The following is a 26559-nucleotide window of genomic DNA, read 5'->3' as shown; positions in this document are numbered from 1 at the left end:
TTACGGTCTTCGTAAACTCGTTGTCCACGTCCATAGTGGAGGTTGCTGTGTGGAGATCCTTGTGCCAATGAAGATTGCTTTCTGTGATCGGAAAATCTAAAACAAAAAATAGCAAGCACTCTAAGAGGCTCGAGAGAGAGAGCTTTGCTATTTCTCGGGTTTAATAGTTACTATTGACTAAGAGTTTCAAAAGCCAGACTCTTCTACCGAGCAAGCTGTAACAAATAGCAAACCGAAGCGCATATGATTGGCTAGGATCGTCCAGATAGAACATGTGTCAACGTGAACAGGATAGGCAGGAAACAAAATCAAAGAAAAATACACACATTTCTCTAGAACTAAAGATGGAAAATTCATATTCATGAGACAAATTGTTAAGCTCCGTCCTGCAATTTGAGAATGGTTTCAAGAGCACAAACTTTCAACCTCAAGTACAATATATAACTAGCTGTCTTGGCAAAGAGATGTTCCCGTTGCAGCGCTCGACCACCGGCCACCACCCACCGGAGCTTCTGCACTTTCCGGCGAATCTCTCGTGCTTCTCTCCTCTTCCTCTTCAACCTAGAAGGAGCCACATTATGATAGAAAGAAGAAGTGGAATTAGGCACCAAATCCGGAGAAGCCATTAGAGGAAACCCAATACAAAAGGCAATGAAAGGAGTAGAAAGGAAGAAGGACAAATGGAAATGGGTTTGAGTTTTGAATATATAAGAACAAGGGAAGTTCAGTTGGGTTAGTGGGGTTTTTGAGTTTTGTGGAGAAATGGAGTTTTGGCCTTTCAGGTGGGGAATTGTAGTTCCATGTGGGCAAATGCACGTGTCAGGCAGCGGTTGAGTGCAAAATCATGGCCACTAGTTTCTTTGCCAGAAATTGACAGACAACTGCCACTGCACCTCCCAGAATTCCAACAGCTGTCCTTCTGTTCACGAGCTGGTTTATTTGGCCGGTGCCCGCCGGCCGTCGGGACTACTAACATCACCCACAACCTGTGGCTTGTCCAATTTCTTGGAGGGAAGGGAAGTGGAACTCTTTTGTACAACTATTTGTATAAGATCCCACATCGGTTCGAGAGGGAAACGAAATATTCCTTACAAGAGTGGAAACTTCTCCCTAGGAGGTGGATTGTGAGATCCCATATCGATTGGAGAAGAGAACGAAACATTTCTAGTAAGGGTGTGAAAACTTCTCCCTAGGAGATGAATGGTGAGATCCCACATCAGTTGGAGAGGGGAACGAAACATTCCTTATAAAAGTGAGGATAAGGGGGTGGATTGTGAGATCCTACGTCGGTTGGAGAAGAGAACAAAACATTTCTTACAAAGGTGGGGAAACCTCTTCCTAAGAGGTGGATTGTGAGATCCCTTATCGGTTGGAGAATAGAACGAAACATTTCTTGTAAGGGTGTGAAAACTTCTCTCTATGAGGTGAATTGTGGGATCCCACATAGATTGGAGAGGGAACGAAACATTTCTTATAAAAGTGAGGCTAAGGGGGTAGATTGTGAGATCTTACATCAGTTAGAGACAGAAACGAAGCATTCCTTATAAAGGTGGGGAAACCTCTCTAGGAGGTGGATTGTGAGATCCCATATCGATTGAAGAAGAGAACGAAACATTTCTTGTAAGGGTGTGGAAACTTCTCCCTAGGAGGTGAATTGTGAGATCCCGCATCGATTGGAGAGGAGAACAAAGCATCCTTATAAAAGTGAGGTTAAGGGGGTGGATTGTGAGATTCTACATCGGCTGGAGACAGAAACAAAGCATTCCTTATAAAGGTGGAGGTGGATTGTGAGATCTCACATCGGTTGGAGAAAGGAACGAAGAATTCTCTATAAGGGTGTGGAACCCTCTCCCTATGGGTTGGATAGTGAGATCCCACATCGGTTGGAGAGGGGAACAAAGTCATTCCTTATAAGGGTGTGGAAACTTCTCCCTAGCAGAAGCGTTTAAAAATCTTAAGAAAAAACCCGAAAAGAAAAGCTCAAAGAGGACAACATCTACTAGCAATGAACTTGGGCATGAGCCGTTACCATTTGGGTTATACATGAAAGAATGTACGATAACAGAATGAATCAATTCAAAACAATGCAAAATTTCTAACAGTAATACTTCTTTTCAGCATTCATTCCCTCCCTAAATTTCCAAACCACTAAAATCAGCAAACCAAATGAACATAGATATAAACAAACATTATGGGATCTAGTAGATTCATTCCACATTTAACAGATATAACTAAGCAACAGAAGGGACGGATCTAAAATATTTCCAAACTTTCAGATTACAGTAAAAAAAACAAGGGTTTCAGAGAACATACCATAATGAATCGACTGATCGAGAGAAAAATTTCATTCCATGATGACAGCAACTAGAGAAACATACAAAGCTGTTCAATGGACTAGCAGATGAGAAGATGTGGAGCTGAATTATTTAGAACCAGGTGGAAGAAAACATTAATGACAAGTTGAAAAGATTGGAGGAGAAACAGGGTTCTATCTCATAATGAGTCAATCTCATTTGTTCAATCCAAAGAAGATGCAGTGATAGACCATGAGTCGAAACCTGATAATAAAGTATAACTGTTGGACTTGACATAAAAATGAGATATGGCAAATGCATATCTACAGCCACAACGTCAATGCTGCCAGATAGATACCATGTGGAATTGACTGAGAACGGAAGGAAGGAATTGAAACATCCACATATCTAGTGTATAACTTGTGTTTCCCATTCCTTCTGAACAAGAAATGAAAGTTTTCAATGAGAAGACACAAATGCTAAAGAGAAAAAGACACTACAAGGGAGTGAAAAAGAACAAAACGGATAACAAAAGAGAACATAAACACACCCCAATATTGAACTAAGAAACTGAATAGAACAAGTTTGCGGAGATCTTGAAGATCGAAACCACAAATAAGGGAGAACAAAACAAGAGAAAATGCTTGCAAAGAAAGAAGCCGTCAATGCCATACACGAAAGAAAGCCCTCTAAAAAGGGCACGGAAGACAAAGGAAATCCTCCAAAACACTAGGGAAGCTCAAAAGACTTACTCATCCAGAAACATGGAGATCGACAACAAAACAAGCTAAAAAGTAACTATAATTGAAGCTTTAGCCACAAAAAAAGACCATTTGTAGTAGAAGCCGAGCAATCAACCTCGAATGAAAGGCAGTTAGAAGCTTGAAAGAAGAGAATGAAGCAACATTAAAGAAGCAGAACTCCAAAAACCTCATACAATCCAAGTAGACCGCGGTTTAAGTAAACCCCCAAGTAAATCACGGCTTAACTAAACCCCTACATGGCTTCCTTTTATATCAATGGAGTAATTTCACGCACCTTGAAACCACATGCATTAAAAAAGAGAAGCAAATTTTCAAGGTACTGATGATGGAGGGAGATGAGGAGTTCCCTTGACACAATCCTAAAATAACGAACCAAAAGCTACAAAATAAGAGTCTTCAATAACAACATCATGCATGTTAGGATCCAAAGGCTGTAAAACTAAATCCACAATACAGATGCTAATAACAATCCAACATCAAAATCGTTACCATGTGAGGGAGAATAACTGCGCGTAGCGTCTTTTGTCGAGTGAATAACTCCATTGGTTAAATCGAAATTTGGATCAGATGGGACAAGGACAACTTGGCTTAAAGGCTTGGGGGATAAGGGATGAGGAAGGTCAGATGTTGATAGCGCCACTTTCTTTTCGAAAGGGACTAAGAGTCTTAAAACAACTTTCTTCAAATAGCAATGTTTATACGCTCAACATAAAGGAGAGAAGAAGAAAATTAGAATAAGTGAGCTCCTCCATCAGATCTCATCCCTCTCGTGTAGACAACAGAAGCATATATATAATATATGGACGCTCATCAAAATAAGATGAAGATATTGAGAATATACCCAATGATTTTCTCTTATAATTTCAATATTCCAACATAACACCAAGATTTATATCTTTGAAGGCAACTCATCTATGCCCTAGGAATGAATACATAACATAAATATTGTCATCAAATCACCGAATGACCTGTTGTTATATTTGAAGAAAGATTGAAAGACAACAATCTTTCAATGTTACCGAAATCTCTCGACGTAAAACAAGATCCTGAAAAGCAAATCATAAAAAGAACATTGACATATTAACTCGGCCGCCAGGGATTCTCGCCATAGTAGAAAGCGGTGCCAACCATCAGTGCTACTGTAGCGCCTTGGACAACCACACGAGCTCTCATTAGCATCTGCCCCAATTGAGAGTTTCCTTGTCTAAAGCTGATTAATCCAGCAGTGAGAACTCCAGCAGTTACAAATGCACCTGATATTAAATTCTATCAAACATAAACCAAAAGAGGGAAACACATGGCACGGCAGCACCATTGCCAACCAGAAAAAGAAAATATATAGCTCTATAGCCTAGAATTAACAACCATTGACTCTCATAAGCAGTTTCAATCATGTGAAAGCACGGAATGAAACTCTTTGGAGCTAGGAAAATCTCCCCCTTCCTAAAATCTGCTTAAAATCTCCATGCTTGTGGATCCATAATTGGGGGAAAAAAGGCTTGATTCTTCAATAACATGAAGGCCTGTGAGTACAACAGTAACCAATAGATATTCACAGAGTATCTGTACTTATAGTCCCCCATTTCAAAGAACATGCTGGGCAACAATTTCGAAAATTCAGAAATACCCAGAATTCAGCACGTCCCATACAACCCTATGACATAATCCACCGGCGGAAAAGAGTATCCTAAGAAATTGAAGAAGTAACAATACCAAGGAGGAAGAAATTGGGGAAATTACCGACGGGGACCAAAGGGTTCCTGGCGCGCTTCTTCTCTACGAAGAATTCGTCCAAATTGGGTTCGCCTGAGCTCATACCTGTGAATCGCGATGCCGTTTCTAACAGAACGACGCGGGAAGGGAGGAGAATCTGAATCAAGAACAATAAACGCAGAGGATTAAAAGCCACCGACTCAGGAAGAATTGGTTTGGAAAGAAAGAGGTAGACGCCGTGGCCTTTGTCTTCCTCCTCTCGTACAAGTTCGACCGGGTGTGGATGTAAATGGGGCACGAATTAGCGGGTCGGGGGCCCATTCAACTATTTATTTTTTATCATTAAAAAATTTAGATATAGAAAAAATCAAATTTTTACCCCTCATGAGTCAAACTTCTTGTAGTTTTGACTATTCAATTTTCAACATTATTTTTTACCACAAAAAAAAAAAATAGATAATAAATAAATAAATAAACAAAATGTAAAAATCTTTTAAAAAACTACTCATTTCAATAAAAGTAACTTCTAAACCCAATTTAATTGTTGAATAAATTTGTCAAAAAGTAAAAAAAGAAAAAAAAAACCAATAAAATATTAGCTTGTATTATTTTTCTTTAAAATCTTATTAATTTTATACTATGCATAATATATATATATATATATATATATTTTTATGCTAATATTTTATGACATACGAATTAAAACTTATAGGATTCAACATAATCAAATAAAAAACAAAAAGTTTAGAATAAAAATGGATATAAATATATTAAAAAACCACATTTATTGTGCAAAAAAATAATTTTTGAATTATTATTATTTTTAAATAAAATAGGTTAAGTTTTTACTATTTTATTTTATTTTAATTAGAGTCTAATATTATTAACCTTCTTTAAACAATCCTTCGATGAATTAATTAGAACCTAACCTTGTGAATTGATAGAAATTATAGCATGCATCTCGGAGGAAGGTGACGTGGCCAAACATCCTCTCATCCGCTTACCATTGCACAACCAAAGTCTAACCCTAGTCCTAGCAGAAAGTCTATTTGTATCAAATAATACCTTTTGTCATGCAAGATATTTCAGGGGCGGGTTGGGCAATCCATTTAACCTTGTGAATTGATAGAAATTATAGCATGCATCTCGAAGGAGGGTGACATGGCCAAACATCATCTCGAAGGAGGGTGACATGGCCAAACATCATCTCGAAGGAGGGTGACATGGCCAAACATCATCTCATCAGCTTACCATTGCACAACCAAAGTCTAGCCCTAATCCCAGTAGAAAGTCTCTTTGTATCAAATAATACCTTTTGTTATGTAGGATATTTTTGGGGCGGGTTGGGCAATCCATTTTTGCCATTGGAGAGGTCCTTAACAGCCAAATACGAACGTTCGTAGCCTTTTTTTTCAATAAAGAATCATTCAAAGATATAGAAATCAATCTTGTAGCAATTTCCTCCTCAAATCACATAAAGATGAACGAGAAGGAACTCCTAAATAACAAGCAAAGGAAAAATGTGCATTCCCCTCATAATGTCATGTTCACATCAGCCTGACTTGAATCATGGAAGGAATTTAGATAACAACTAACTGAGTTCTAGTTCTAACACAAATGCTTGCTAAGAAACAAGATTCCCATAACCTGGTTCTAGTTCTCACACAAACCCCTTAATCCGGATTGACATTCCGTAGCTTTTATCGCATAAGATAATTCACTCCCGACCAACCATCGTCAACATTTACTCGAGAAACCACATGACACTGTCAGAGACTTGGAGACTATAGGCTGATTTTCGATGCATTATCAATGGTAAGAGTTTCAATAGTATAGTGATTTGATGAACTGATAAAGCTATCGAATTCGCCTAACTTGCTACTAATATCATTTTACTCAAAACTTCCAAGAGCTGAGAAGTCGATACAATTCAATTCTAACACCTGATGCATTCTATCCTACATACTAATCCTTGAGAACATCTACTACATCCTACGGCTGCAGTAAACGCAGCGTCGGGAAGAGGGAAAGCATACACATACTACAAATGGAACCCTTCAGAACCTTGACATACTCAGCAGGTTGGAAAACGGAGTACGAAAAATTATGTAATCAAGTGTACCTAATTTTTCAATCTGAAGTTAGGCCTTGAGATCGTTAGACATAGCTGAGGGTATGCAGTGTGTTGCCAGAATATCTAAAGTGGCTGCTTTGGCTGTGCTTGTACGGAGGACAACTATCTGAAAGATTGTAGCAAACGAGCAATGAGCACCAGAGATATCATTAACAAAGAGAGGAGATAATCCTTAATGAAGGAAGAAGGGGAATTAGCACCTGTTGATATTCTAAATCGAACTTCAAAAACTCATCATCGCAACTTTCGACCATGTTAGCCAAGCTCTTGAGGTTCTTCACGGGTTTACCATTGAAAGCAAGAACCTATGACGCACGAAGTCGAACAAGCACAGTTATTACTTACAATTATAATGATATCCTTTCGAAGACTATTAATAAGATATAATCGAAACCTGGGTGTTAACGATGTCTTCGTATCCGATGTTGATATCAGCCACAAGTACCTGCAAGAAATTTATATAAGATAAGAGGAGAAAAGGCTGAGAAGTTAGAAGTCTGAGCAAAATACACATCAATATATTGAACAGCAAAGTGAAGATGAGAGAGTAGAAGAGAGAACCTGAGAAACCACTACTAGCTGCTCATCTGGTGATTGCGGCATTGAATGCAATAGTTTGTCCAGAAGTTTGACTGGAGCTTCATATTCATAATCCTTTCCGTACTACAATACAACATTTTCAGAAAGTTCAGTATCATTGTGTACGTAAACCTACCATCAAATCAATAAAAGCTACAAAACACAATTTTTTAGTGACCTCTACTCAAATTTATTCCTCTTTGTACCATGCTGTCACCACCCACTATTGATTCAAAGTTATTTGCTTAAACACTCAAGATCATTCCATCAATGTGTACCATAAGAGCAAAAATGAAGTGGCTCGACAACTTGTAATGCAATGTTCCAAAATGTTCATATCTCAGGTTAAAACAGCGCTTTTCCTTCAACAGAACTAACCACCTCATGCTATAAAGCATCATGTCGTCTATTTTGCCTGTAAAGCGCCCCTTTAACGGAGTAGGGAATTTTCTTTATCCTAAACTTCCAATACTAAACCTCCTTTTTCTATCAACAGGGAAGTAATCCTCCAACTAACTCAACAAAAACCACCAACCAAATTAGTTCCTTTCAAAACAAATCCCCGAAACACCCATCCAATTTCTTAGTAAATTCAAGAGAACAGACAACACAAGAGTGAATATTTCAACACAGATATCCTAGCTCCTTAACATTTATTGACCTTTTTTGTTAATAACACCATCAACACAACTCAAGATTGATAGGAACCAGAAATTGAAACGGAAATTAATAGAAAATATTATTGAACTTAATAAAGAAAAATTACGAGTTTAAAGCACTTTGTGAGACCTGGACTCTTAAAACACTTCTCTCCAAATTCTGCCTACCTCAACCTTTCTACCAAATCGCCTTAAATATATTACACTAACCAACTCCTATTGATGACAGATATGTCCTCCTAATATCCAAATAACATCCCAAATATTTCCCTATTAATATTACCATCACAAATAATGAACAATAGGGAAACTTCCCATGTGACAACCTTCTACAAGCTCGACATTTTCTCTTGCAATGACAGTGAACATTAATTCAGTAGGCAACCAAATTAGCATACACTTTCTCAAAGTCCCTTGAAACAAAGCCTCTTTGGTTGTTTCTACCCCATTCATCTATTGCTTTATTAGTAATCAAGATGAGATCTAAGATTTCACGACCTTCAATGAAAGCCGCTTGAGAACCAAAAGGTACATCATTCCACAAGTGAAATGATCTTTGAATCAATGAAGAATGAAGGGCCGTATAATGCCCTTTGCTTAGGAAGTTCTATTTTATGTCTGGGTTTAGAGGCAAAGCTAATAGGAAAAAAATTCAACGCACCAAGACAGCTATGGCATTTTCAAGGATGCTGCCGCTACAAGTTTCAGTGTTTCATTTACGCAGTGCACACACAATCTAAGAAGAAATTAGGACAAAATAAAGCAGGTGATAAACTTCGCATGGATAGATGAGAGCAATAGAAGTTGCACGGACAATAAGAGTATCATGACTAACAAAATGATTGCTATAACCGACACATTAAGATTGTACTTCCTATCCTTTTAACGTCCATCATGTAAAATCTAGAAAAGGTAGAAGAGAAAGTCATCAAGAAAAATCAAAGCAGCAATAATGTAATAATCTAGAAAAGGTAGAAGAGAAAGCCTTATCATAGAATCTTGGGGGAGGAAGGGTTGGGTTACAAACCTCAGAACGGAGATAAGGAACTGATACAGTGCTAAAAACAAATCCTGCAATAATGTAATAAGAAGGAGCTTTGCCCTCGCTATGGGCAGGAATGAGCCTTCTGTAAGATGAAAGCTGGTAGGTAAAACTGAGTGTCTCAGAGTTGCGCAGAACTTTAATTGTTGCACTATCACCAGTATATTTCTGGGAGACAAGGTAACTGAAACCAATACGCTCACCATGCCGGAAAGGAACTGCAAAATAATAATAGAGTGGCATATCAAATACACAAGAAGAGTAATCAACAGAATTTCTTTTCCAAAAATAAGGTTACAACTTGTATAGACACAAAAGCAACAATCTAAGGGTTAGATTCTGCCATGCATTGCATTAAGTGCAATGCATCAGTGTTTTCTAAAGACACCGGGCATATTGAGTGCTCAATAGTGCCTCTAGACATTAAGTGCAATGCAAGATGCCAAAAGAAAAAACAGTAAGGTGAAGAGAATAGAAAACATGTGAAAAGTAATGAATAGTTAAACAAGACATAAAGTAAAATTATAGAAATGCGATGAGAAATTTTCTACAGAAGTAGGCATCTAGTATTTAGAAGAAGATAAGAAAAAGTATAGATAAGAAAGGCTTGCTTTTTAAAAATATTGTTACAATGGTAGTCAGCAACTATGCTTTAACCTGGTTCAGCCTTCTACCATACGAGAGATTTTTCCTCAATTCATTGGTGGTTACCCTCCTTGAAGTATGTCAAAGTGCTGTAGTCTTGACAGAATAATAGCTAGAAAGAAACAAACGATTTTTTGTGGGGAAGGGAGGTGATTTTTTTTATATAAATAGGAAGTTTCTATTTCTCTGACTTCCACTGGATGTACTTGGGAATGAACATTGCAATCAATCCCCGTCGCATATTGCTAATCAGAAGATACTTTGTAATCCTATTGGTTAGGTTAGTCTATGTGAATATACTTTATCTACCTTTTTTTTTTGCACTTTCGGTAATTCATTAATAAAAATATAAATTGTTTTTCTAAGAAAAAGAAAATTCGTGAGAAGGCCTTTATATGCATATAGGTAAATTTCCCCAATCTTGTCAGTGTTAATGGAAGTAATTGAAAATGTAATAACTATTATTCAAGTAGAGGCTAAATTAGTCAATAGATGGTTGCCAGTTCAAGGATCATGTTTTAACATTGTGCAAAAGTAATAAATCATAAATTTACCTGTTCCATCATTTGCAATATCAACCCCATCAAAGCTGAGAATAATATCTGCAGGCTTCAAAACTTTGGATTCTGGGCCAGTGGGATCGATACGCCTAATACGGACACCCTTCTGATCTTGCTTCATACCCATAGCCTTGCGAAGATCAGGATTTTCCATTTTCTGCCACTCAAGACCAAGAATCGGAAACCCTGGAATCCAAGAAATGTTATAGCTTAAATTAAAGAACCAAGTAAATCATAACAAAAGAACCAGTCTGATCTTCATCCCACTCTTAAGTGCCCAAATACCTGTATATGCTCCATTCTTCTCATAGTCCTGTATAAAATGCAATATAACTGGTGTTGGTATGACGTAACCTATATTTTCGGCATCTTCATGCTTCAGTGACTGAAATGCAATGCCTACACAGTTGCCTTTGTCATTAAAGGCAGGCCCACCGGAATTACCAGAGTTTATAGCAGCATCTATCTAAAGTACAAAACAATCAAAGAAAAGCATCAGCCATATTGTCCCCATTCCTAAAAAACTAAATAGCAGACAATACGGTCTAGTTTCAAAAGCTCAAAACCTGCAGGCCCAGAAGCTCAGTAGACCCGTGAACATAAGACAGGATCTCTATTCGCGATACAACCCCACTTGTGACAGAAATTGTATCACCTCCAATTGGGTAACCTACAACAGTTACAGCATCTTGAAGTGCAGGCAATTCCCCAAATTCTACCGGTGAAACTCCCACCCAAAACTCGTCATCGTCAACCGTTAGCATCGCTGCAATATCATACATCATAATACTCAATACTTGGAGTTCACGACTAAATGAATTCATGCAAGTAAAGACAAGGAGATAAATGTAGGTTCAAGCCCATAATCACATGGATCTTGATCCACTTACATCATACATCTTGGAGAAATTTATCAACCCTTGTCTTTCTACTTCTTATTAAGCTTTCATATTATCTGTGCATTATTAAGTTTCTTAACAGTATTGAAACATAAATGCACACTGTGAATCTCATCTAAAGTAACCAAGTTTGGTGTCTATAACATATCTTCGTGCATTTCCTAAATCAACATGCATTTCGCCATTTCCTGAGCCTAAAAATGTATTTCCGTGCACTTAAGCCCACAAAGGCATGACTAGTATACTCAACTCATAGCAACAATAAATGAATAACCACAATTCATGATAGCGTTCGCACAATTTCAGATTTATGATGAACATAGAAAATTGGTAAAATATAATCCAGTGAAGATTTCACCGTCAAAATCCATTCTAATCATCACGAATTGAATAAAAAACCCCACACACAAGGAAGGGAGGTGGGAGAGGTCAAGGAAAAAGAATATCATTACCGATATCGCATTCAGTCCCGATTGCAAGTACGGTAGCCAAATACTTTGTATCGGACCCACGCTTCTTAAGCTTAACCTGGGTATAATGCTCGACAGAATGAGCATTAGTAAGCACCCTCCTTCCACCAATCACAAATCCACTGCTACTGGAGCTATATTGCCTCTTTCTCTGCCAAGGAAGCGAGAAATTCGGTTCCGTATGCACACAAAACACCTTCACAACAGCATCCATCGCCGGCACGACTCTCGCAATACCCGGCCACTCCGGCTGCGCCCGCTCCGCAACGACAGCAGCCGGCAAAACATCGACGGAAGCAGTAAATTCCCCCTTTTCGACTCCACGAGAGCCACGTCTAGTGGGAGACAATTGCGGGAACTTGTCGGGATTCTCCACATGCTTCGAAAGCTTCTTCGGCCTCCCACGGCGGTTCTGGTGGTGTTTGGAAGTGGAAGCTGGGTCCATAAGTTCAACGTTGCTGACTGAAAAAACATCGTCCATAACCATCGCAACACTGGTAGCCGTGGCGGTGGTCGGCGGAGGAAAATCTTGGGCCTCCGGCTTGGCATTTTTAGGCTTCCGGCCTCTTTTACGCTTGTTTTCTCCCATTTCCGACGAATTGAGAAGGAGATTTCAAGGGTTTATCGGACGGAAAAAAATGGGTTTTCAATTTTCCAGTGTTCCTCTGAACCCTGAAATTCCGAAGAGGCGAAATGTAAATCGGAGAGCGCAAAATCGAATGGCGCCTGCGTTTATGACGCCTTTTATATGTTCTTTCCATCTCTTAAATTTATACATAAAACATTTTTTTATTATTATTTATTAAATAATCATTTTTTTTACTTTAGAAGTCCATTTTTAAGCATTTTAGCAAAATTTTGGCTTTTTTTTATTGCCACTTGCATGTCATTCCATGTTTAAAATAATTTTTTTAATATTTAAATTAAATAAATAAAATAATATTTATTGTCTATTTACGGTCCTTAAAAAGGATTCTGAGTCCACGTGTTTAATAATAATAATGATAATAATAAAAATTATCCAATAATGCTTGGGTCCACCGAGTAAAGAATTATTAGATAATTGATAAACGATCATTTAAACTTTGGTAGAAATTAATTTTGTGAGATTCCACAACGGTTCAAGAGGGAACGAAACATCTCTTATAAGGGTGTAGAAACCTCTCTCTAACATACCCGCTTAAAAACTTGAGAGTAACGACAAGACGTAACGGGCCAAAGCAGACAATATCTGATAGTGATGGGATTTGACTGTTACAAATAGTATCAGAGCCAGACATCAAGCGATGTGGCAACGAGGACACTGAGCCTCAAGAGGGGTGGATTGTTACTAGCGCTAGGCTTGAATTGTTATAAATTATATCAGAGCCAGACAAACGATCGGTGTGCCAACGAGGATGCTGGCCACTGAGGGAGGGTGAATTGTGAGATTCCATATCAGTTGGAGAAGGGAACGAAGCATTCCTTATAAAGGTGTGGAAACCTCTCCCTAATAAACATGTTTTAAACCGTGAGGTTGACGGCGATACGTAACGGGCCGACTCGAAAAAACACTATTTTTTTTAAGAACGATACGAAAGTTCGAGTTGAAACATTGAATTACACTGAGTAAGAAATGCGAAATTAGCAGGTTTTTCAAGAGCATCTGATTCTAAAGATGAAAATGATTGCATACATTATGAAAGAATCTAGCTGAATCGAATCAAGGGTCGTAATCGAGTCCGAGTCCGAGCATCTCTAGTTAGCCAATAATGGCCATGCCACGTTGTTGAAACAGAAGCCTTGTAAAATTTGGGCCTCTGCTAACAGGCCCAAAAGTACTTTTGGGCCCAACTACGTCAACTCTATAGTCCAGAGACTAGCCCAATAATATAATGACCATTCAGACAGGCCAGAGGCCCATTCAAAATTAACAAAGATAAATATATAATAAATCCATCAAAATTACAATAAAATCCTCCCATCTAATTTATCATTGAAAATTTAATAAAATAAATAAATAAATATTTTATTCCTTTTAGGGTTATTAAATTAAAAAAGGGAAATATGTTTAATATTTTTCATGTACGTTAACGAATGACCTAACATTTCCCGGTATCCCATGCAACATATCACGATATTTACTCTTTGCTTCTTGGAAGATTATCTCTACAGACCAACACGAGTCCTTTTAGCATATTTTGTCCTCATTCACGTTCATTTTTTGAAAATTTCTAGGAGGTCACCTTACATAGAGTTGTTTCAAGTAAAACACGTTCAACCATGAAATTCATATGATTAAGCCAATGAAAACGAAGGTGCACATTGTTGGTATAGATAGTAACTTTCAATTATTCTGAACGTTTTTTTAGTTATCCTATTCTTAGAATCGCTCTCATTTGGATGTGGGTTTCAGTTTATTCACATACCCTTTCTTTTACTCGGGTGTCACATGTCCACCAACTTCCACATTGCTAAGGGAGCTACCGCTTTAATACCATCTGTAACAACCTATGTCCAAGATTCAGATTAGGATTCGCTTTCATTCGGATGTGGGTTTCAGTTCATTCATGTACTCCTTTTATTCGGGTGTCATATGCCCACTAACATCTACATTGTTAAGAGAGGTACCGCTCTAATACCATCTATAACAACATATGTCCAACATTTAGATCAGGATTTACTCTCATTCGGACATGGGTTTCAGTTCATTCATATACCCTTTCTTTTACTCGGGTGTCATATGCCCACTAGAGAGGTACCGCTCTAATACCATCTATAACAACCTATGTCCAAGATTTAGATAAGGATTCGCTCTCATTCGGATGTGGGTTTCAGTTTATTCATGTACTCTTTCTTTTACTCGAGTGTCATATGCCCACCGACATCCACGTTGCTAAGGGAGCTACCGCTCTAATACCATCTGTAACAAACCTACGTCCAAGATTCATATCAAAATTCGAAATCTGGATTCACTCTTAGAAGCAAAAGAGTAATTAGCGTGAACATGTTACAAGAGACGTAGGGGAATGTCGGGACCATCAAGTGCCGAATTCAATTTCGACATCGTGCGCATGAGTCGTTACGGTCAAATGGAGTGAGCGACGACTAATTATTAGATTACTAATTGTTTGAATAATAGAACATAAAGTAAAGAAGACAATTGGAGGAAAGAACAGAGAAAGAGCAGCTCAGAAAAGTTTGGATTATACGAAGAACATGAAAAGGCAAACATTCTGTGCAATTTCCAAAAGCAGATTCCTATGTCTTGTAACAAAACAGCTCCAGCACAAAAATCCAAAGCCAAATTTGGGATTATGTCCTTTGTTAGACCTACAATTGCAAATGCTTTAAACCAACCAAAAAAAAAAAAATTAAAACCTTTGCAATTTTCTTTTTCGATGGCTTAATCATAGAAATTTTATATGTTTCTAGGATGCATGTGAGTGAGAACAAAACATGTTGGAATAACTCGTGTCTAGTCAGGTTTGTGGCTGATAGTCTTCACTCTTAGAGAGTAAGGAATAGGTAACTTGACCATGTCGCAAAAGATGCAAGGGAATGCTAGGGTCATAAGGTGCCGAATCCAGATTTTGAATCCTAATCTTTTGTCATGTAGTTGATGCACGGGAATGATGGGGCCATTTGGGGCCACTAGGTACCAAATCCAGATTCTGAATCCTAATCCATATCATGCGTATGGGGCGTTACACGTATACTCTTATGATGCATGTGAGTGAAGACAAAACATGCTGGAAAGACTCGTGTTGGTCTGTAGGGATGATGCAAACAAGCTGAATAGACTCGTGTTGGTCTGTGAGGAGGATGCAAGGGAATGCTGGGGTCATCAAACGACAAATCTAGATTCTGAATCCTGGGCATAGGGTATAACCATACCAAGACTAGGACACACGAGGAGCCATACCGAGACTAGGACACACGATCAACCATACTGGGACTAGGACACACGATTAGCCATACTGAGACTAGGACACAACCCGAACTCTTAGGACACACGATTAGCCATACTGAGACTAGGACACAACCTAAACTCCCACGAAGACAACCGTGAGAAATCAAGTAAAAATAGTACGAGGGTTTGATAAGATTACGTTCGATACACAATCATTAAACCCCACTTAAGCAAAAAGGGTTAAGGATTTAGGTGACCAATTATGCAATGATAATCAAGTTTTAATGAGATCTTAATGAAGATTAGTTGGTAATAATAATGTTAAGAACATATAGGAGATTTTAAGGAAGACAGAAAATCAGACAAAGAGTGTTGGTTCAGTGGACATTAGCATCAGAACTTTTAATGAATGTTTGTTTGTTGGTTGGTTCCCAATGGCTGCTACAACCTGGCAAGGACCCCTTGTTAATGGGTCCCCATTGATCCCATGTCACTGTGACATTGTCTTGGTCCACTGCTAAGAAAGAAAAAGATGGACATGGAGGAGATGTATCAGTCTTCTTCCTTTCACTTTAGTTTCACTTGGGGTGGACAATATTTTAATTTATGCACGCGCTCGGGTTTTGTTTTTGAACTTTTTGTTCCGACCCAAAACGGAGATTTCAAGATACAAACTTTGAGAAGAGTCAGTGACTCGTTTGAATTATGTTTGGACGAGCTAAAAACATAGACACGATGACAATCTAAGAAAAAATGAAGAAACAGTTAAGAATGTCTTTGTTTGGACCGAGAGATTTGAAGTTATGATCTTCGAGAAGAATTAGTATAGTAATTGGTTCGTTGAATTGTGTTTAGACCAACTAAAAACATAGACACGGTGACAATCTAAGACAAAATGAAGAAACAGTTAAGAATGTTTGTGTTTGGACTGAGAGATTTGAAGTTATGATCTTCGAGAAGAATTAGTGTAGTAGTTGGCTCGTGGATTTGTGTTTAGACTAGCTAAAAACATAGACACGGTGACAACCTAAGACAAAATAAAGAAACAGTTAAGAACGTTTTTGTTTGGACCAAGACATTTGAAGTTGATTTTCGAGAAGAATTAGTATAGTAATTGGCTCGTTGAATTATGTTTAGACCAACTAAAAACATAGATAGAATAGTGACAAAAGATAGTTATTACTCGTATATTTACTTAGCTCAATTATTTATATATTAGTTTTATTTATAAACTTGAATTGTGAGATCCCACGTCGGTTCTAGAGGAGAACGAAACATTCCTTATAAGAGTGTGGAAACCTCTTCATAACAGACGCGTTTTAAAGCTATGAAACTGATAACAATATGTAACGGGTCAAAACGGACAATATCTGTTAGCGGTGGACTATAATATTTGTCGATGAGTATAAATTAGGTCAATTCATGTCCATAAAAATAAAAAATAAAGGTTTTAAATGTCAAATTATTAATATTATTTTAGTATATAGTTTAACCAATTAGAATATATCGATATTTATGCCTAATATTTGGCAGTTACTTAGATATAAGAAAATTGATGACACAGTGCATCAATGCTTTTTTTCCATATAAGGAATTGGTCAACTAAGAAAAAGGGTAAAACGGGCATGTATAAAAATTACGTGCCAACACAGAATGTAGCTATGGCATGAGGTCGAGATTGTACCTATACTTGGTCTCACTAGAAGGTCTCAGGTCGGGCCGACCTTTCAAATAGGTATGTGTCATGCATGTTCTCGACTCGTGATTTCCTGTTTCAATTCTCGATCCAGGTTATATCAAACAGAAAATAAGCTAAATTCAATAATAATAATAATAATAAATATAAATATAAAATTATAACCTGATTTTATTATTTGTACTTTAAAAAGAAAAAAGAAACGGTAAAGCGTTTTCATTATTCTCAAAGTGAAATGACGAATTTCTCCCTTGACGAAATTACCAAATTACCCTAACAATTAAAACGCGCCGTTTCGTATATACTTAAACAGACTATAAATTAGGTCGGTGCTCTACCATCCAATCTCAAATTCGATCTTCTTCTTCATCTTCATCCTCGCCGCCGCAGTTCCCAATTCTAGAGAGAGAAGCAGATTACCAGTAGAGAGAGAAACAAAACCGATGGGAAATTGCCAAGCCGTAGACGCAGCATCTCTAATCATACAACACCCAGCCGGAAAAATCGACCGATTATACTGGCCAGTGAACGCCGGCGAGATTATGAAGTCAAATCCCGGCCACTACGTTGCTCTTCTCATCTCCACCGAAATCTGCTCATCGGAAACCTCTGACCTTCACTGCCGCCGCCGCGATAACCACCGGCAAACAAACAGCACGAATTCCAACTCGGTCCGTTTAACCCGAATCAAGCTGCTCAAGCCCACCGATTCCCTCGTTCTAGGCCAAATTTACCGCCTCGTCAAAACCCAAGGTTTGTTCAATCCTTCAATTTCTTGCTCTGTTCAATTAATTCCTCTGATTTGCGAACTGGGTTCTTAATTTCTTGTTGTGGGTTAGACGTTTTGCAGGGTTTGAAAGCCAAACAGGAAGCGAAAATGAAGAAAAACATGTTGGATTTTGAGGGAAAACTTCAAAAATTTGAGAAGGAAACTGAAGGAGATAGTAATCAGGTGGGTTTTTTTCCAATGTTCATGTTTCGATTCCTGGAAAATCTGTGGTTCATAAATGGATTATGATCATTGCTTGTTTTCAATTCGTTTTAGATAATGAAAAGTGAGAGAAACAGAGCAGTGTGTTCATCGGCTAAATCGAGAGGATGGCAGCCGTCTCTGCAAAGCATTTCAGAGAGTGGAAGCTAAGGATTTAAGGTTTATGATTCGAAAATGTAATGATGGGAAGAAATTGTGGGAGTTTTAGAGTGAGATTTGTGCATAAAAAGGTGTAGTTCTTACAGAAACAGAGCAGAGGTCAAAGGGAACACTGTGCTTTGAATTTCATTTGAGAAACTGAAAATTGGGTTTGGAAGATTGAAATAATTCCTGAGTTGTTTGTGTTCTTGTGTTCTTGTTGAGATAGATGAACATTTCTTGTTTGTTTGTTCGGTTTCTTGAATAGTTTGAATGGAATAGAAAGAAATTCCATGGAGGAGAAAAAGAAAGTTCGGTGCACTAGAACAGCCTCACCAAACACTTACATGTTTGAAGTGTTTGGTGAAACGAAACATTCTTGAATGGCTTAATTATAGGAACTTCGAATTTAACGAGTTTGGCTTGGAACAATTATACTAGAAAGCATTAGTGAAGACAAAACATGTTAAAAGAACACAAAACATTCTAAAAGAACTCATTTTAACCTTAAACAAGTACCTAACCTAATCATGTGGTAAAGGATACAAGTAAATGTTTAATTGGAGAGAGAAATGAGTGTCAACTAGAGCACTGGCTTTGAAGGGGAGTGGATTATGAAATCTCATTTCGGTTGGAAACGGAATGAAGCGCTAGCCCCGAAGCTGGTGGATTGTGAGATCCCCCATCAGTTGGAGAGGGAAACGTAGGGGCTAGCGAGTGGATTGTGAGATCCCCATCAGTTGGGGAGGGGAACGTAGGGGCTAGCGGGTGGATTGTGAGATCCCCCATCAGTTGGAGAGGGGAACGTAGGGGCTAGCGGGTTGGGTGGATTGTGAGATCCCCCATCAGTTGGAGAGGGGAACGTAGGGGCTAGCGGGTGGATTGTGAGATCCCACATCAGTTGGAGAGGGGAACCTAGAAACAAACCACTGGAGTTTGAAGGGGTGGATTGTGAGATCTCACATTGGTTGGAGAGGAGAACGAACCATTCTTTATAAAGGTGTACTGGAGTTTGAAGGGGTGGATTGTGAGATCTCACATTGGTTGGAGAGGAGAACGAACCATTCTTTATAAAGGTGTACGAAGCACTAACCAGGAACCCCAGTGCTCCGTATCTCACATTGGTTAGAGAAGAGAACAAATCATTCTTTACAAGGGTGTACGAGGCGCTGTGGTTCAAAGAGCGTGAATTGTGAGATCTCATATCGGTTGAAGAGAGTAACGAAACATTCTTTACAAGGGTGTGGAAACCTCTCTCTAGCATACACGTTTGAAGGGAAAATCCAAAAAAGACAATATCTGTTAATGGGTTTGGGTCATGACAATACCAGTACTAAGTCGAATCTGAATCTTGAAACACAAACCAAAATATAATATATTTGAAAGACGAACAACATAGAACGAAATCGACAACATATCTGATTTTGATCAAGGGTGAAGAGGAAGGAAGCAAAAGTGAGAGAGAAAGTGAAAGGGAATGAAGTGGGGCATGGAATGTTTGAGATAGTTGAAGCAAAGGAAACAACGTATAGGCAAAGGGGGATGGGATTTTGACCCAAAAAATGGAATTGATAGCCATTGAGAGTGCAAGAAAAGGGAGAGTGCGTGCTCTTTTAGCTTGTCTTTCTGTGCCATGCACGGCCACGCAGCATGCTCCAACATACCCCATCAGTACCAATCACTATGCATTCTCAAACACAAACCAACATCCTTCACCTTCCCATCTTTTTCATCATCACCACTTACTTTGAATCAAATTTTAAATCATACTCTTTTAAGTTCTAAACTTCGATCATTTCCGTCGTGTATGATGAACATCTGAATCAAATTTTAAAAACACGAGATAGCTAAAATTACTCCGTGTTAAAAATAAAAAAGTGTAACAGTCTAAGTCCACTGTTAGTAGATATTGTCCACTTCAACTCGTTATGTATCGTTGTTAACCTCACGATTTTAAGACGTTTCTACACTATTTAATAAGCGATCTAAAAGTAAATCTGATCACGTCAGGGTTGTTTGTGGGTTGGGACCTTTTTTCTCTCTTTTTTTTTTTTTATTAACGAAATTCAGTTGTTCGGGCCGTAAATTTTTTTGAGTTGGGTTGGTTCGGACTGTTCCGATTGTTTATTCAACATTTTCAAACATTTAATTAAGATTTTCAACTCAATTTAAATATTTATTTTTTAAAATGAAGAATAAATAATAGTATTATAATTATTGCATCGTAAGCAAAATGTATTTTTTAAAATTAACATTAAATTCGAGTCAGTTCGGTTTAACCTAATCTAATTTCAGGGGAATTTACGAACTAAACCCGTCCATAAAAATTTTATTTATTTGAATCCAATCCAACCCAGATCGTACGAATTGAGTTGAGTTGATAGGGTTTTTAAACACCCGAGAAATAGTTAGAATTAATTATTTTTGTAAAAAAAAAACGAGAGATAATTTTATTTGATAATGATTTAAATGGGAATTATTTAGAATTGATGGGTGAAAGAATTTAAAATGATAAATTTGCAAAAGATATTTCAATCATATTATAAAAAGAAATGCCTAAAGTTATAATATATACCTAGAAATAGTCACATTATAGCCTATATGAATCAATTGGTACAAAATATTTGACCATATTTATTTACCCATAAAAAAACGTTCAAATAATTAATTTAATAATTAAAATAAATGCATAAATAACTCGAGTACACGAAGAACTTCTGCATCAAGAAATAAAATAATTATTCAATCTTTGACAACTGTTCCCCAAAATGATTACGATCGAATTCCCACTTGCCCTTTGCTTGCTTTTAAAGAAAGAACTTCACGACCCACTTTTTAGGAGATGACGTCTTTCTAAGATTTAGTTTCTTCCGCTCGATTAATATTTCATTTCACATCACGAGAATGATTGTGAATGAAACATTTAGAAATGTTTAATTTCATTGTAATTTCATTATGATCTGAAGCGTTGTATTTGGGTATCGAATCGTTTAGGTCAAGTGGTTGATGTCAATCGGATTTGGGTTTTGTTCGAGTACTGAGCTACTATGCTACCGGACCCTACCAAGCGATATGTCAAATTGACCGTAAATATTAAAACTCTTAAAATTTTTAAATTAAATTATGATTTAGTCCCTAAACTATATTAAAATTGCGTTTAAGAGCTTGTAGTTTCATATAATTATTTTTATTAACCATTGAAATAAACCAAAAGGGGGAGGGAAATTAAGGGCATTTGGTCTTGTTGCCATGCGTGGTCATGCCGGTGTAGCAAGTGCCGCACATCTCACGGTTACCTGAAGTCCCCGGCGGCACGCAGTTGCAGCGCAAGCAGCACGTCCCGCACACCCTCAAGCACCGGTTCGGCCTTGAATGCGCCCCACATCGCCGCTTGCACTCCCATCCACAGTCTATAGACAATTCTTATTAAGTAATGAATCAAACTCAAACGGTTTGAATCTAACCCAACTCGAATAAGTTTATAACCCAATTCAAACGGTATAGGTTGAGTTGGATTAATAAAGTTTTTTGGGTAATCGAGTTTTTGAACACCACTGTAATTTAAACCTAACCCAACTCGAATAAGTTTATAACCCAATTCAAATCATACGAGTTGAGTTGGATTAATCAGGTTTTTTGGATAATCGAGTTTTTTAACACCACTGTGATTTAGACCTAACCTAACTCGAATAAGTTTATAACCCAATTCAAATCGTACGGGTTGAGTTGATTTGATTAGGTTTGTCAGGTAATTGGGTTTTTGAACACCACTGTGATTTAAACCTAACCCAACTTAAAAAAGTTTATAACCAAACTCAAACCGTATGGATTGAGCTGGGTTGATAAGATTTTTCAGGAAATCAAGTTTTTGAATACCACTACAATTTAAACCTTCCAACTCGAATAAGTTTACAACCCAATTCAAATCGTACGAGTTGAGTTCGGTTGATTAGGTTTTTCGAGTAATCGGGTTTTTGAACACCACTGTGATTTAAACCTAATCCAACTTGAATAAGTTTATAACCGAACCAAAACTATACAGATTGAGCTGGGTTGATAAGATTTTTCAGGAAATCAAGTTTTTAAATACCATTACGATTTAAACCTAACCCACCTCGAATAAGTTTAGAACCCAATCTAAACCATACGGATTAAGTTGGATTGATCAGATTTTTCGAGTAATCGCGTTTTTTAACACCATTATGATTTAAACCTAACCCAACTCGAATAAGTTTATAAATCCAATTCAAACAGTACGGATTGAGCTGGGTTGATCAGGTTTTTCAAGTAATCGAGTTTTTGAAAACTACTATTCGTTTCTTACCTATTTTCGTCATCACCCTCTCGTTTGGCCTCCTCACCATCCCTCCTCCTCCTCCTCCTCCTCTGGGGTTTCCATCGAAGCCCACCGGAGCACCATGAAGAAAGCTTGCCGGTGAAAGGCAGAGGAAGGCAAGAACTCCAAGAAGAAGGAAACGAGCAGCCATGGGAGCTTTCCTAAGCGTTATGAGGACACTTCCTGCAACATCTTCTTGAGCTGTTCATATAATGAACTCTTGTGGTGTTGTGAATTTCCCAAACAGGACATGGCTTGTTGGGAAAATTACATGAGAGTGGCAGAGTGGGCGAGCTGGAAAGCCTGTCGTGTGGGGACATTTTTGTCTTTTTGGATACACATTTCGCCATGCATGTCACTACTCATAATAATCCCAACCAAATGGCACTCTCGAGCTGATCGTAATTTTATGTCGGTTTCGTAGGCATTTTTCTGATCGGATCAATCTCACCGACCCAAAAAGAGTCTTGCACTCTAAACTAACCGAACCCGAACCCTATTATACTCAAATTTTAAAAGATTAAAAAGTTTAACGTTTGTAATTGATGTTAACGATAGACACTGACTTATAAATGTTTGAGAATTTAGTTGTTAATGTAACGTGAATCAGTAGCATTTTTCGACAATTCAATAAAAAAAAATAGAGGGTTGGGTTGGATTATGAACTCTATTCAAATGGTTCGGATTACCGACTAAAAATTTCGAATTGGTTCAAGAGTGAGCTTGTAATGGAAACGAGCTTGGGGTGAGCTCCCACGAACATGCTGTCTTCCACTATTTGCATAAAGACGACAATAAAGTTGCTGAAAATAATTTGCAAAACCACACACTTGTGTTTTTACTTGGGAATTGAATTCTGACCTCTTTTGGACTAAGAAGTTGGATATACGTGTCTTCTACCCTATTATAGATTCAAATGTTTCGTGTTTCGTGTTACGTAATAGTTTCAGTTGATGATTCGTGAGATCTAACAATTCAAACCTAGCTCACACAGTCTAGTAGACTAACTTACCAACAAACCAAGTCTAAGCTTGGTTAGTGTGAGATCTCACATAGGTTAGAGAGTCGAACGAAACATTCGGGTGTGGATGTCTCTCCCTAATAGACTTATTTTAAAATCGCGATACATAACGGGCCAAAGTAGATAATATTTGCGAGCTGTGGTCTTAGGCTGTTACAAATGGTATCATAGCCAGAGAGCGGGCAGTATGCCAGAGACGACATTGGGCCCTTGAGGAGGGTGTGGATTGTAAGATCCCATATTGATTCGAGAGGGGAAAGAAACATTCCTTATAAGGGTATTTGGGCCCCAAGGAGGGTGGATTGTGAGATCTCACATCGGTTGGAGAGGAACGAAGCATTTCTTATAAGGGTGTGGCAATCTCTCTCTAATAGACTTATTTTAAAACCGAGAGACTGACAGTAAGATACGCAACGGACCAAAGCAGGATAATATTTGCGAGCTGTGATCTTAGGCTGTTACAAATGGTATCAGAGCCAGACAACGGGTGGTATGCCAGCGAGAACATTGGGCCTGTAAGGAGGGTGGATTGTAAAATCCCATAATGATGGGAGAGGGGACGAAACATTTCTTATACGGGTGTTTGGGACCCCAAGGAGGGTGGATTGTGAGATCTCACATCGGTTGGAGAGGAATGAAACATTTCTTATAAGGGTGTGGCAATCTCTCCCTAATAGACTTATTTTAAAATCGAGAGACTGACACCCAGATACGTAACAAATCAAAGCAGATAATATTTGCGAGCTATGGTCTTAGGCTGTTACAAATGGTATCATAGCCAGAGAGCGGGCAGTATGCCAGAGATGACATTGGGCCCTTAAGAGGGTGTGGATTGTAAGATCCCATATTGATCCGAGAGGGGAATGAAACATTCCTTATAAGGGTATTTGGGCCCCAAGGAGGGTGGATTGTGAGATCTCACATCGATTGGAGAGGAACGAATAATTTCTTATAAGGGTGTGGCAATCTCTCCCTAGTAGACGCTTTTTAAAACAGTGAGGCCAAAGACAACACGTAACGAATCAAAATATTTGCTAGAGTGTGCTTGGATTATTACACCTGGCGTGACCCAATCCTCAAGACATCCAACCCAACAACCCACACGTACAATTGCGCCCAACCCCACGTACACGCATCCTACTAGTATGGAGCAACCCAGCACCAAACACCAGCTCAAACTCATCGACACTATCCAAGCCATCCATTATTTACAGGTTTAAATAACTCGTACCTGTCGATGCATAAAGACATTCTATGATACATATTATGACATGACATGACGTGATACGAAAGAAAATACAAAATTATTTTAGAAAAAATTAGGAAATTCAAAAAAAGGGTTTGATCACAACAGACACTCCAAGAACTTCTCCTATTCAACTGAAAACCATTGTATGGATCCCATTTTTTCTCTCATTCATTAATTTTAATCCAAATTTGGTTGTTTTTGTTTAGCTTATTGCATCCTTCTTCTTCTTAATGTTCTTCATTGCCCTCCATTGGAAGTGGCTTCCCCATAGATAAGGAGGAAGCAATAACTTCTCTTCTTCCTCCTCCTCCTTTTCACCTCAACCATGGCTTTCCCTTTTCTTTTTCTCATTGTCCTCTCCGTCCCCATCTCCGTCCACTCGAAACTCACCCTCGGTTATTACCAAAAAACATGTCCCAACTTCGAGAAGATCATCCGCGAGACCGTCACCAATAAACAAATCAATAGTCCAGTTACCGCCGCAGGAACCCTACGACTCTTCTTCCACGACTGCATGGTCGATGGTTGCGATGCCTCCGTCCTCATTTCCTCCAATACCTTCAACAAAGCCGAACGTGAGGCCGATATCAACCATTCCCTCTCTGGGGATGCCTTTGATGTCATCATTCATGCCAAAACTAACCTCGAACTCGTCTGTCCTGGAATTGTATCTTGTTCTGATATCTTAGCTCAGGTAATATTTTTAGTTATATACTCGTGATCTTCTACTTACTTAGCTAATGTGAGTGTTCGATGAGTCTGGTTGATTTCAGGCGACTCGGGATTTGGTGGTGATGGTCGGAGGTCCGTTCTACAACGTTCGATTAGGGAGAAAAGATGGGATGATATCAAAATTAGAGAATGTGGAAGGGAACCTCCCATTAGTGAGCGATTCAGTGGACCAACTCATTGATATGTTCGCCGGAAAAGGGTTCACGACCAAAGAATTGGTGGCACTTTCCGGCGGCCATACCATCGGATTCTCCCACTGCAAGGAGTTTGCCGGCCGCCTCTTCAATTTCAGCGCCACCGCACCAACTGACCCAGACATTTACCCAAAATTCGCGGAGAAACTCAAGGTCATGTGCGGTAATTTTCAAAAGGACTCCGACATGTCAGCATTCAACGACGTAATGACACCTGGCAAATTTGACAACATGTACTATCAGAATCTGCCACGTGGACTTGGATTATTGGCTACTGACAATGCGCTAGGTAAGGATCCGAGGACCAAGCCGTTTGTGGATATGTACGCCGTGAACCAAACGGCGTTTTTTAACGACTTCGCTCACGCTATGGAGAAACTCAGTGTTCACGGCGTTAAGACGGGAAGGAAAGGGGAAGTTCGGCGAAGGTGTGATCTGTTCAATTCTATTAAGACATAAGATATTTGGATTTTCTTTTTTTATTTTTTTAACAAAAAAAAAAAAAAAAAAAAAAAAAAAAAAAAAAAAAAAAAAAAAAAAAAAAAAAAAAA

At 38.4% G+C, this 26559-nt stretch overlaps 5 protein-coding genes and 1 long non-coding RNA gene across 6 annotated transcripts; 3 read left to right on the top strand and 3 right to left on the bottom strand.

Annotated features, from left to right (window-relative positions):
- Positions 1-658: 658 nt before the first annotated feature.
- Positions 659-18726, top strand: LOC111457057. Its single transcript, XR_002712868.1, has 3 exons — positions 659-696; positions 17132-17137; positions 18604-18726. It is a non-coding gene; the product is annotated as an uncharacterized LOC111457057 (long non-coding RNA).
- On the bottom strand, positions 3875-22315 carry LOC111457053 (RING-H2 finger protein ATL48-like). Its single transcript, XM_023099180.1, has 4 exons — positions 22311-22315; positions 16136-16146; positions 4799-5028; positions 3875-4311 (listed from the first exon to the last, which is right to left on the bottom strand). The coding sequence occupies exons 2-4, from the start codon at positions 16138-16140 to the stop codon at positions 4139-4141; spliced, it is 408 nt and encodes a 135-aa protein (XP_022954948.1). The 5' UTR covers positions 16141-16146; positions 22311-22315; the 3' UTR covers positions 3875-4138.
- On the bottom strand, positions 6549-12491 carry LOC111457044 (protease Do-like 9). Its single transcript, XM_023099169.1, has 9 exons — positions 11742-12491; positions 10957-11156; positions 10676-10856; positions 10385-10576; positions 9171-9403; positions 7467-7568; positions 7300-7350; positions 7106-7210; positions 6549-7011 (listed from the first exon to the last, which is right to left on the bottom strand). The coding sequence occupies exons 1-9, from the start codon at positions 12346-12348 to the stop codon at positions 6913-6915; spliced, it is 1770 nt and encodes a 589-aa protein (XP_022954937.1). The 5' UTR covers positions 12349-12491; the 3' UTR covers positions 6549-6912.
- On the top strand, positions 17712-18607 carry LOC111457051. Its single transcript, XM_023099177.1, has 3 exons — positions 17712-18100; positions 18187-18299; positions 18393-18607. Exons 1-3 carry the CDS (start codon positions 17791-17793, stop codon positions 18486-18488), a joined length of 519 nt encoding a protein of 172 aa, XP_022954945.1. The 5' UTR covers positions 17712-17790; the 3' UTR covers positions 18489-18607.
- On the bottom strand, positions 21628-23012 carry LOC111457055 (snakin-2-like). The gene is made up of 2 exons (XM_023099182.1): positions 22801-23012; positions 21628-21886 (listed from the first exon to the last, which is right to left on the bottom strand). The coding sequence occupies exons 1-2, from the start codon at positions 22961-22963 to the stop codon at positions 21702-21704; spliced, it is 348 nt and encodes a 115-aa protein (XP_022954950.1). The 5' UTR covers positions 22964-23012; the 3' UTR covers positions 21628-21701.
- A 2154-nt stretch (positions 23013-25166) lies between these two features.
- On the top strand, positions 25167-26467 carry LOC111457048 (peroxidase 41-like). The gene is made up of 2 exons (XM_023099172.1): positions 25167-25776; positions 25856-26467. The coding sequence occupies exons 1-2, from the start codon at positions 25408-25410 to the stop codon at positions 26465-26467; spliced, it is 981 nt and encodes a 326-aa protein (XP_022954940.1). The 5' UTR covers positions 25167-25407.
- Positions 26468-26559: the final 92 nt, after the last annotated feature.

This window comes from Cucurbita moschata, unplaced genomic scaffold (assembly GCF_002738365.1).
Source record: "Cucurbita moschata cultivar Rifu unplaced genomic scaffold, Cmos_1.0 Cmo_Scf00019, whole genome shotgun sequence".
Classification (NCBI taxonomy): domain Eukaryota; kingdom Viridiplantae; phylum Streptophyta; class Magnoliopsida; order Cucurbitales; family Cucurbitaceae; genus Cucurbita; species Cucurbita moschata.
The sequence above is the reverse complement of the archived record's forward strand: the minus strand, read 5'-3'. Positions and strand labels throughout refer to the sequence as shown.